Source organism: Pagrus pagrus, assembly GCF_965226575.1.
Source record: "Pagrus pagrus genome assembly, chromosome: 10".
Classification (NCBI taxonomy): Eukaryota; Metazoa; Chordata; class Actinopteri; order Spariformes; family Sparidae; genus Pagrus; species Pagrus pagrus.
Genome location: NC_140194.1, coordinates 6,890,178 through 6,902,370, shown reverse-complemented (window position 1 = coordinate 6,902,370; position 12,193 = coordinate 6,890,178). Strand labels below are relative to the sequence as shown.

At 42.9% G+C, this 12,193-nt stretch overlaps 1 protein-coding gene across 3 annotated transcripts; it reads right to left on the bottom strand.

Annotated features, from left to right (window-relative positions):
* Positions 1 to 15: 15 nt before the first annotated feature.
* ric8b (RIC8 guanine nucleotide exchange factor B) lies at positions 16 to 10,329 on the bottom strand. 3 transcript variants are annotated; one of them, XM_084365406.1, is made up of 10 exons: positions 10,082 to 10,329; positions 9,600 to 9,647; positions 8,876 to 9,505; positions 7,744 to 7,838; positions 6,823 to 6,973; positions 6,493 to 6,591; positions 6,260 to 6,404; positions 6,016 to 6,157; positions 5,812 to 5,931; positions 16 to 2,785 (listed from the first exon to the last, which is right to left on the bottom strand). In XM_084365406.1, exons 1-10 carry the CDS (start codon positions 10,163 to 10,165, stop codon positions 2,677 to 2,679), a joined length of 1,623 nt encoding a protein of 540 aa, XP_084221532.1. In that variant the 5' UTR covers positions 10,166 to 10,329; the 3' UTR covers positions 16 to 2,676. The 3 variants fall into 3 exon arrangements, with proteins under 3 accessions (XP_084221532.1, XP_084221530.1, XP_084221531.1); XM_084365404.1 differs by having other exon boundaries at positions 6,016 to 6,160; positions 10,082 to 10,328; XM_084365405.1 differs by having other exon boundaries at positions 6,016 to 6,160; positions 6,493 to 6,588; positions 10,082 to 10,328.
* Positions 10,330 to 12,193: the final 1,864 nt, after the last annotated feature.

The window sequence follows — 12,193 nt, the reverse complement described above, 5'->3', positions numbered from 1 at the left end:
AAAATGACAACTATGCTTACTCTCCAGTTTATTAACATTTCAGTGGAAGCCTCACTACATAAAGTAAGTGTGATGCTATTTACAGTGTGTAAAGAAAAGAGCATCTTCATTCAACATGCAATTTGGATTTATACCACTATGGTTGTGGAGGAACAAGAGCCCAGAAGAAGTAAAATCCAAAGATGTGCAACAAATTAAAGGGAAAAACATTATTAGAGGTGCACTACGCAGGCGCTGACATGAGATTTAACGCTATATGTTTATATTTATTTGTAAACAATTGAGCAAAACACAGGCTCGTTACTTGAGTTATAGTAGGAAGGAACAAAAAGCGCATGTTTTCCATCTGAAAATGGAAGTAATTAACGAAAATTGGTACGAAAGAAATTCATAGTGCACTTTAACAGTCACTGAATGTTTACAAGCATCTTATGAAACTTTGCCGGCACCTCACTAAGACAATTAAAGGTGCATTATGTAGTTTTGGAGAAGAAGTTTTAATCAGAAGAGAAATTTCTTCATTGACTTAATAAACAAATTCTTTGTTGTCATGACTGTATAAACAGTTATAGAAAAAAATAAACATTTCCAAGTTTAAAGTTAAAATTCTGAGTTTGAATTTCTTCTCCAGAAATACATAGTGCCCCTTTTTAATGTTGCTTTTCCCTTTCATTTGTGACACATCTGTAAATCCGTCCTTTCATGGCTCTGTTAAAAAAACAAAACAACCGTTACATGATTCAGGATGCGACTCGGTGTTGAGTCACCTCTTTTGTACCTGTGTGAGGCCAAGTCCAGATCATTTACATACTCTTTATTCTTGTGTGTGTGAGCCAGGCAGTAGTGATGATTCACAGGTCAGGAGAAAAGTGTGCTCATGATTATTCACTGTTTAACTATTAAGTGACGTTCCACCAGTTCCTGTAATGATGACACACGTTCTCTGGTTAAAGCACTTTGTCTGGATTTATCACAACAAATGAATCCAGAGGAGGGTTTCAGACCTGTTGGGCCGAATCTAGTTGTGAAGTCGTATATAAAACCATGCAGCTGATGTCAGAAGTGGCAGCTTTTACAATAGATTTAATTGTACCAACATAAAGAAATATTATTCAGTTTATACATACACTAAACTTGTAGATTTATATAAAAATTAGCAAAAAAAATCAATCCAGAAAAGAAAAAAAAAAGAAAAATCACAGCACTGACAACTGATTTAACGTCATGCAGATTTGGCAAAAAAAGTAACATGGATTTGAAAACAATCGTCGCAGTTTTTACACATTTCTTTGTCAAGAGGCAGAAAACAATCTGGTTGTACGATCATCCAGCACAGGATAAAATGTTTGCATCTTTTCCATCTAATGTCATGATTTTGAATGAAAAGACGTTCTTGGCCTAAACAGTTAAGCCGACAAACCCTGAATTCAGAAAGTTTCCTCTGGTATTAACTTGGTGTGCAACATTTGTGATAATTACACAAACACATAGACTCAGTTTGCCTGCGTCCACAGCTTTTAGTCCCTCCACTCCTCCGAGTTGACTGATGGAAAGTGTAAGATTCAGTCTGATGTCAGGCACTGTGAGCTGCAAGTTAAAACTATCCACACTGACACTGCCTGATTTTTTTTTGTTTTGTTTTAAATATACATCAATCCTGTCTGTGGTCCGGCTAACAGTTTTTAAATGTGCTTGTATATAATGTGCACTTGAATCATCTAGAAACACAACGAGTGGACAAAATCATAAGGTAGCAGAAGAAAATAAGAGAGAGAAACTTAAAAAAGAAAGTGAAAATCAAAAAGCACCGGTGAAGGAATGATTATTCAGACCATATTACACTTTCAACATAGCAACAGCTCTTTCAGTGAGATACACAAGATCAAGCAAAAAAAATTATATTATTACCTCTATTTTCTCAACATAGGGAGCAATAAAATAAATGATAAAGGTGCAACAGCAACCACGGAGGCCTCTCCCTCCAATGCATTTTGATGTCGCTGCAAAGTCTTTATGCCACACGTAGGTCCACTTCTACGTTGGAGAGCGGCTCACAGCTGCGGCGGGTCCTACAGAGTTTCCTCTGACATGTTGAGCTGTGTCCCAGTTCGGGGCTGGATCATCAGAAGTCACATATCTACACTGAATTCAACACAACGCTGCGTTCCCTTTGCACACCGGTTAATTGTTGCATGATGTGTTCAGGTGATTCTTGTCAACTTGTCACATTGACCAGATTTCTAGTCGTCATCGGTCACGATTAAATATGACTTAAACTGGACGAGGTGTGAATAATGGTGGCCAACATAGGCGTACAGATAAATAGATGTTATATGGACACATTTTTCCTTTAACTTGATGCACTGTTTGAAATATTAAGACTTGTAATATGAACTCTGGTATCTACAGCCTTGATTCCACCATTAGTTTCAGTGATCAGTAGTCTAAAATCCACACACTGTGCTGATATCTGCCAAACCACTTAAGTTAACAGAGTGATTTATTGGGAGATATCAGCACAGCATGTGGCTCTTCAGGGGGTTCAGAGGTTCAGCCTTGCCCCTTCATGAGCACCACCCTTCAAAAAGGATCCACGCCTTGAAATGGGACACAGCTTTAGATGTGTTGGGCCCCGGCTAGCGTAGCCTGGACCGTGTGGCCTAGATGTGGAGTGCACTAGTCAGAATCGGATCCTGAGTTGTCCTCGTGTGGATCGCAGAGAGTTTCCTCAAGAGGCGCTAACGTCCCATCGGGCCTGACCCCCATTGGCCGGATCACATTCTGCCTATAGACACAAAAAGAAGAACGGCAGAGATTGTTACAGAGGACGTAATGTACGTCCGTCAACTCTACGGTAACCTTCACCTCCAACCTTAGTGATCACACTGCATTTTCATCCTTAAGTTAGTAACTTCACCTTCACGGTTAGCTTTGTTCACACATTGACCATTTATTTTGGTAGATAGTGCTTTTTGCATTTTGGATCATTTTGATAATCACCTCACAAGCAAGGTTAGCCAGTTAGCTAGCCTAGCTGGCAACGAAACTGAAGAAAAGCATCATCAAGTTCATGAGCAATGAGGTCGGAGCTTTACTACTCGCTTTCTCAAGACAGTGACAGTAACTTTAATTACTCTGTGCCTTGAAGAGCTGCCAAAAATAAAATGTGACCGACTTGCACTGTCTTGCGAAAGCGACACATTGGCTACCTGACTGGCTAGTGAGGTGATTGTCAAAAGCTAACAGTGACAGGAGGAGGAAAAAGCGTTGTGATCACTGAGGTGGACAGCATAAGGAATGTAACTGTAGAGCTGACAGGAAGTAAACAGACGTGCAGCTTGTTAAATGGACATACGTCACACTTCGTTGTACAAGTAGAAGATGGACATGACTGTCTTTATGGATACTTTCAAAGTAAACAGACGTTATACGTTACAAAACCAACTCTGCTCAGGACCCTTTGTATCCACGGACACTCTTATGAAGGCTTTCACTTGTACATCTTTACTCTCTTACATCCAAAAGCTTGAGGACCCTCACTCAACAACCCCCTTCCCCCCCTTCATGGACACTCGGCCCTGTCTGGCCATCCTCCCTGCCCTCCTCCCCTCCTCTTCTGTGGCAGTTTAATTACAGGATCAGCGCTCACACTAATCTCCTCAAAGCCACGGCTGCCCCTTCATCCTAATCCAATTATACCTGCACTGTGTGTCACCACTCCCTCTAAGATGATTTATCAGAGAATTATCCATCAAAGATTTAAAAAGGACCCATTTGCATTCATTTGAAAGAGATTCAGATATAAACGCCCTTGTAATTCCTGCTGATTCCTGCAATTAATTTGAACTTAGCCTGGGAAATCTACAGGTTAAGTTCCCTTAAACGGAGATAGAGGGAGAGCTATGATGTGGCTAAATCTGAAAATATCTTAAGCCTGCAGAGAGGCACCCCCGGTCCACAGCCTCGCAGCACTGGTCAAAGCCAGCAGGTGCAAACAAGACAAAAACAAAAAAAATATCGAACATCAACTCTCCTAATTAGAGCGAGATGAAAGAAGCCCTCCTCTCCTCCTCAGTGTTGACAGAGGACCGAGAGTCTGGCGCATGTAAGAGGGGCTGGAGGTGGGTGGGGATGCAAAATATGTGCTAATTGGAGGACCAGTTAAGCAGTTAGGGTAGCACATTCTTGCAGGGCTCTGACCGATCTCCTTAGAGGCCGCAATGAGGAAGCACCTCTCCGTCGTCACCGCATCTCCTTTGCCGAGGAAGAGAAGAAAGAGGGTGCAGCCTCGGAAAGGAATCTTCCTCTTCTGGGCCGCACGTGCCTCATTACAGCTCAACCCCCTCTTTGGCTCAACAATGACGAGGTCAGCTTTCTTACGTCTGCACATTTGTTCAACCGTGTCTCTTCCTCTTCGTCCACGTTCCACCCCAAATTGCTTTGTCTACCTCTTCCTTCTGTCTCAGTCCACTCTCTGTCTGGGCGATGACCGACTCCTCAGAATGAGAAGAATAAAGTCAGGACACACGAGTTATTAAAACTGAATGCGGCACATAAAGGCAAGCCGGCTGTGTGTGCCAATTAGGTGATAATTAACGGAGCGCTGGTAATGATGGTGCAGTGGCGTGCCGGCGGCCTCCCTTTGCCGAGGCTGAATGCTGCGGCGTGCTGGAAGACCCGGCCCTAATTGAAGCCAGAGGCTAACGGCAAGAGATTCTTCCTTTGATGAGCGGGTTGGCAGGGAGCGAGCTCACCGTTACCTTTGTACAAACTTGACTAATGTTAGCCTCTGCTCGCCGGGGAAAAAGGTCAACACAAATACAACAGGGCTCTTTGCAGAGGAAACAATAAAGAATATGAATAATTTGAGCAGGGAAGCGACAGAAGAAGTTCATCATCTTAGAGGAGCACAATTCATTATTTGTCTCGAACTTTTGAGGCATCTTTTGTTTGTCTTGTTTGTTTCCTTCTGAAAACATTTTTCTTTTCAGTCTCTCTATTGACTTTTCCATTATATACAGGATGCCAGACACTGTTACATACAGTGCCAAACATCTCCAAAGACCTGTCAGCAGATTTTAATGAAATCTGGTGGAAAGTCGGGCAGAAAGGTGAAGAGGATAAACCACAGGCGTCTCCTATCACCAGGTACATCTCAACAAACACTTGGACTTGCACTGGCAGGCTGTATTTGCACTTCAGGTGTTTTTTCACCACTGGAAGAGTCAGAAGATCCACTTTTTATTATTATTTATTATTGTTTGCTAAATGTACAGTATTGCTGCTCTGTTTTATTGTAGTTGTCATTACACATGGCCAGGATAGCTAAACCGGCACATTTACAGAAATGTTATTAATGTCCTATGTCTCTAAACTGTATTAATAAATAAAATAAAAAATCTTGCAGTTAAACACCCCTTTCCTCACCCTCCCCTACATGAGCGGCCCTCTGCAGAGCCGGTGTTTGGCTTGTCTGCTCTGGGCTCCTGTAGAAACATGCCGGTATAAGACAGCAGACTGCTTGGAAGAGGACCGGCTGCCTCTGTACATATGAAAAGCTCATTGAAAACACAACAGCTCTTTCAGCTGACTATACATGAATGAAAATGTGATAAGAAAGATTATATTCCAGGTTTAAGACGCTGACTATGATGTAAAACATCCCCGGTTAGAGTCCAGCTGGAGGCCTTTGTTCCTCTTCTCCCTCCTCTTACTCTCTTTTCTTGTCACCTCTGTACCGTAGTAAACAGTAGAGAGCTAATTAAAATACTTTTCGTGCTCTCCGAGTCTTTTCTTGTTAAGTTTATTTACCTCGACAACTTGTCAAACATATTGACGAGTTCCTGGGCTTCATACTCCTTCTGCTCCTCCGTCATCTCTTCGATGGGGTTTGGCAGCGGCTCCTCCACGTGCCCGGTGATGGGGTTGATGCTGAAACAAAGAGACGAGCACGGTTAATTCACACGTTACCGATGCATGCACATTAATGTTGACATCACATTGCAGAGCACTCACAAGGGCTTTGCAGATTTATATTCCTCCGTGTCTGAGTCTTCATCCTCGGAGTACTGAGTCTCTCCTCTGCCTCCCGCCAGAAGTCCTCGAGCCACCAGGAGTCCTGCTGCGTTTCCATATCCTGTGTACTTCAACAGGTTGTCTACTACAGGACGACGCCCCGGACACACAAGGGGTGACAATAAGTTATGCTGTAATTACAGTTGCTCACTCGTTCTTGTATTCTCCCCCCTGTCCTGCTCACCGCTTTCTTTACAGAGGACGAAGAGAAACTCTGCAGCCGTCTGCTTCACGCCCATGTCAACATGTGTCATGAGGCGAACCAGTTTGTTTCTGATGGTGGTGCCGATCTCTGGCCTGATCTTCACATCTTTCAGTGGGGGAAGTACCTGGAGATGCAGAGATTACAAATCATTCAGATTACTGTTTATTATTTATTTATTTTTTTAGATCTAAACCTGCAGGCAGCTTCTGTACCTGAGCTTTGATGTATCTACGGATCTCCCTGTGCTGTCTGGATCCTTCAGTCAGGAGGCTGAGCACCGGAGTCAAACCCTCTTTGTAGTTGGAGCCCTGCTTGGAGTGACACAAACCACAGACACTTCACAAGCTGGAACAGCGGATAGATTGTAACCAGGAGTGGGTAATATAAAGGACACTGAGGTCAAGACGGGACGAGTAGCTGAGACACTGAATGACTTTAGCTTTGTGTGAAGTCGTCGTAAGCATCAAGTGATCAGTAATTTCCAATGTGTAAACAATGCTGCCAGTTCTCTCTCTGTATTCGCAGCAGAGGATGAATTTTACCTTGTCGATCCTTTTCTCCATGAAGTCTAGTAACACCTGGATTGCATCCATGTTTTTTCCACCATACTTCTCTTGTCCTCCCTGGACAGGCAGATCGATGAGCACATCCAGGCAGGACGCAGGCAGGTTGTTCAGCAGGTTGACGGCATGGCTGCAGACAATATATATATACTTTATATATATACTTTTTCAGACATAAATCTTTCCAATATGGACATTAAGCACTTTAAATCTGCTTAAATCTGGAAATTTTCTTATAAAAACGACGTGTAATTGTGTTTTCTAAATTAAAACAACTTGTTCACAGTCTCCTCTTCCATTCACACCAGTTCAGTCACATTCAAACAAACTGAAACAATGTGATGTTGGTCACTGGGCCAGACTCCCATGACCAGGTCCAGCCACCGACTCGACAGGTCAAGAGAAACATCAGTCACTTTTACACGACGCTGTTTAAATTTCAGTCTACGGCCACGGATTCTTGGCATTCCTGCATAAATTACCATGAGAAGAAGATGCTGCCGCACTATTACGACAGCTAAGAGCAATTTAAAGGATGAGACACCCAACAGGGCACCGAAGTCACATGTCGGTTCGGGTTTTTCCCACGACACGGCGGTCTGCTATCGGACCTATCAGTCCTAATTTGCAGCGAGCCCCTCGCTCACTCACAGCTCCTCGGTGGACACTTAAAGCCAGAGGAGGTGCTCACATGCAAATCACAGCAGAGGACAAAGATACAAGTTAGTCCTCTGAGTGGTGGAGGCACTCTGTCGCTCTGTGGGCTTTTCTATGCAAATCAGTTTCAACTGAAGCAGCATTCGAGTTAAAGTAGTAATACTAGTACACACGTTTACACACTGTGAGCTATGAAACACAGGAGCATCATGGGTAATACTGGTGAGGAAACGGTCTTCCCACCTGTGTGCTTCCTCTGTTTTCTCCTCCGTCTCAGTCTTCAGCATCAACAGATGACGCAGGATGGCAGCGATGAGTCTGAACTGGTGGTCGTCCTCCTGTCGAATCAAGGACGCACAGAAACATGACCTCCAAGCAGACGTTTCATTGTTGAAAGCAAAGAGGCAAAAAATACTTTAGCTACAAGGACGGGAGCGCTGAGGCGAAGGCTTGACTGCAAAAAGCTTCCTCAAAAACCTCTACAGCACAAGACTGAGGGAGCAAAAAAAAAAGCTTTTAGTGAAGGATCAAACACCAACCTAAGAGCTAAATCTGGTGTCATTCAGACTTACAGTTTGTTAGATGCCATCATGTGCCTCCTTGTGGAAATGGGGAATGTTTGAAATACGTTCTTAGACGAGATGAAGTCTTTGCACAAATCAGCTACAAACTATTACATGATAAATGCATCATGAACAACAATCACAATCAAAGATCATACAGACTTAATGGTCCTAAGGTATAAATTGAAAATCGCCACCAGTGATGTCATTAAGTGACTGAATTGCATCCTGGGTAATGTAGTCCACTGGTCTATCTTTGCGCTCCTTTAACACTGTTGAACTCATTATGGACAGTTTAAATACAAATGCTCACAATCGATCCAGAGACATCCCCTTCGTTACTCTGTGTTTCTACACCTGGTGTCTTTATTACCCACAATGCAACATGGCCACTGAGTGACATCACTGGAGGCAATTTATCAGATTACGTGCAGCTTCCTCTGGAGCCACAAAAAGCTTTTTAGTACTTTTTTTCCCTACATATGAGGTAGTAAATCCCCTGTGGAGACCTGTAAACACACCTTGATGTGTAAAACTGGAGGAGTCGGCCTTTAAACTCTACATTTGTGTTCCTATCAGTGTGTATTGATGTGTTTAATGTGTATTTCTCTTCCTGACAGTACATAGTTTGACATAATCAGCAGAAGTGGTTTGTGACAGATATAATTTGGCTGTTGTGGGGATCAAATGTGTGATCGTTGTGGGACGGGTCGGTCTAATCTGTGACTTGAGCAGATCCCTGAAAAACATCCCGACCTATTCTGAACCCCTCCATGCACCTTTAACTCGTGTGCACACATTTACACACTCACCTCACCACCCGTGTAAGACAGCGTGAGGTTGAATGAGGCTTTGAGCGCCTCCATCGCTCGCTCATTGTCCTCCGCAGGCATGGGCAGGGCCTGTGAATCTGGACGGGCGGCTTCATATGGACCGACCCAGCGCACGTCCAGGGTGTGCTCCAGCACCTCCGACAGCAGTCTCACAGCGTGCCACTCTCTCCTCAGCACCCCTCTCAGATCAGGTCTCAGGGCCGACAGCAGGAAGAGGAGGCGCAGCGAGAACAAGCCCACCTCGTGGCGCCACGAGCGGGCCGTACGCAGGCTGGCACACAGGCCGTGAGCCAGCTGCACATCCACACTCACCTGCTGGGCTGCAGGACTGTTGTACACCACGTTGCACAGGCACTTCAAGGCCTCCACCACCACCCTCTCCTCCTCCTCTGACAGGGCGTCTTCCTGAGAGCTTTTCTCCTCATCGCCTCCTTCCTCTCCAGCACGCAGCCTCGCCATCCGTCCCAGGATCATCATGCCCTCCCTGGTGGCCACAGGTGCGAGGACACGCTTGTCTCTGGACAGGATGCGGAGTGTCTCCAGACATGTCTTCTGACAGCTGGGCAGCACCTGCCTCCCGAGCACTGTCAGCACACTCTGACACAGTTTCTGAAATGACACAGGGAGGAAACATGACAGATTATTACTCTGCTGAGCTGCCTGGATCATCTAATGAACAAATACTCAGATAGTCGGCACTTACACTCCGCAGGGCTTCTTCTTTTTGTTCAAAAGCGAAGGTGTGACTGTTCTGAAACACAGAAGATGCTCATTGTGGACACCAAACAACTCAGTCTGACACGTCACACACAAACACACTTTATTACAAGTCAACCCCAGCCCCCCTTTTAAAGAGGAAATAGGTTTAATGGCAACATATTTCCCACAAAACGCTCACAAAGTTAGCTAATATTGCTAATATTGCAGTAGCTAACATGATACGTGAGCAGGCAGCGTTAGCATCGCTGTAAACAACATATCAAAGTCCTGTTTGCCTCATTTAAAGGTTTGGTGCGATATGCTTGAACAATGCAACACAGGATATCATATGACAGCGCTAACATCTTAGCCTAGCTGGTCAGCGGGACGCTTAGCAAACTCAAAGCTAGCCGTGTAGCTCGCTAGCTAACGTTAGCAGCGCCGTTTGTTTTGGTTGACGTGAAAACGAGCAGCGCCGCGACTCACCTCTCGATTATACTGCTGCAGCAGCGTGTCGATGTCCTCCTCGTTGGCAGTGTCAAGCTGCGAGAGGATGTTATTCAAATCCATGGTGGATATCTGAAGACAACGGGTGGCTGGCTTGGTTTTTGACGGTGACCAGTTAGTGTTGTGGAGCTAGCTAGCTAGCTGGTCGGCTAGCGTAGTGTGTGTGTGTGTATGTGTGTGTGTGTGAGGTCTGCTGCTGTCAACAGGGAAACTCCCCTGACTGCCTCCATCAGCAGCAGGGTTGTCCTCACTCTGCACTGGTTTATTCACTGCTGTGTGCTAAATATGTAGTTTTATAATACATATAAATCATCAGTCTGGTTATTATGTCGCATTGTATAAAACTGATGACACACAAACACCCTCAGCTTTGAACATGTCTGGATCAGAGGCTTGTTTCCAGGCAGAAAACATGTTAATGTGAAAAACAGTCAGATAAATAAATAAATAATACAAATGAATAACTGATATATAAGCCTGCACAACAGTGAGTTTTATATTAGTGAAACATTTATATATCTAAATAATTAAAAGCATAGGGGATGTCTCATAATAATAATAATAATAGTAATAATAATGATGATTTGATAAGACCACATTTTGAAAATCTATTTTACTGACCCAACAGTGCCTGAATAATAATACAAAGAGGTAGAAGTACTTAGATCTTGTATTAAAAGTAGAATACAACAGTGTAGAAAAGACATATATTTATTTATTTAAGTAAAGGTACAAAAGTATTAACATTAGAAAATATACCAAAAGTAAAAATATGTATATAATGTTTATAATTAATCATTATAAATATTGATTTAATGTAGGTAAAGGTGATTTTACTACTTACGTTTATCTGCAAGTGAATTTCCCCTTAAGGATCAATAAAGTTTTATCTTAATCTATAATAATACATCATTATTTACTTGCTGATTTTATTCATATATGTATTATTTAACTAAATTTGCAAATTAACTAGTATGTGAAGTCGTCAAACACTTGCGGTGAAGTAAAGAGTTCAATATATAAGTAGACAGTAGCAGAAAATGAAAATAGTGCCTCAAAATTGTACTTGAGTAAATACCTCAGAAAATAAGAAAATGTTTTTTCTTATTTTAGTTTTATAAAGAAGATATAATATTAATTCATGTGTTAATCTGAAATGTCTTTTTGTTTTGTAGATTTAGAAAATATATAAGGATTTATTGTACATGACAGTAAGTGATGCTGCAGATCGATCAGAGCAGAAACTTAATTATTTGTAGGCGCTGTGTGTATTTGTGTATTTGCATTTAAAAATATAAACAGTCGAAATTTGAATTAACATTTTCTGTCATTGTAATTTAATATCCTCAGATACGTCTTTTGATTTTATTTCCCTTTTTTTAGTTTCATACAAATGAATTATAGCTTGTAGAATAAATAAACTTGAATCAGTGGATTTAAAAATACAAAGCGAGGCGCTGCAGGTCACAAACACTGTAGACGCAGCTCACGTCCCACCACAGCTGACAGTGATGTCCTCGTGCTCACCCTGTATCACCCATCTCCCTCTGAAATCTGCAGCGGATATTGATAATGACACTCAGGTCAGGTGATTAAATCACAGTAGTGTGACGCCGACAGGTTTCCTCCGTTGAGAGTCTGGGCTTGTGAATCCTGCAGGACGGCGGAGAGAAAACAACACAGAGGATCTATGTTCCAATAAACACAAACCTCGGCAGGGGTCGGAGGTCAGAGGTCACGGGACTGAGGTGCAGTGACCCCGAGCACAGCAGGACATTCTCTCTATAGAAATGTAATTCTTTCTGCTGCGGCCCGACCCGCCCCGACCCGCCCCCCCACTGTGTTGTCACCGCATGAAGAGAGAGAGAGAAGTAAAGAGACGACTTCAGAAAGTGTTTTTCTCTTTTCCAACATCGAAATGTAAACTGGATATGTGAAGGAAGGCAACACAGGAAGTTATTTAAGTCAACATATGTGGACAATCAGTGAAATCTACCTTAACTAATTATATTTTTCTATTATTTAATTATTTTGTTTAATCAATAACAGCTGTCTGAGTCACAGCTGACTAGAAAAGACTAGAAAAAGCAG

Coding starts and splice junctions, on each gene's coding strand:
- ric8b (XM_084365404.1), bottom strand. CDS start 10,165: ATGGATTTGAATAACATCCTCTCGCAGCTTGACACTGCCAACGAGGAG. Junction 9,648..10,081: donor TGCAGCAGTATAATCGAGAG/GTGAGTCGCGGC, acceptor TCTGTGTTTCAG/AACAGTCACACCTTCGCTTT. Junction 6,974..7,743: donor AAAACAGAGGAAGCACACAG/GTGGGAAGACCG, acceptor TATTGTCTGCAG/CCATGCCGTCAACCTGCTGA.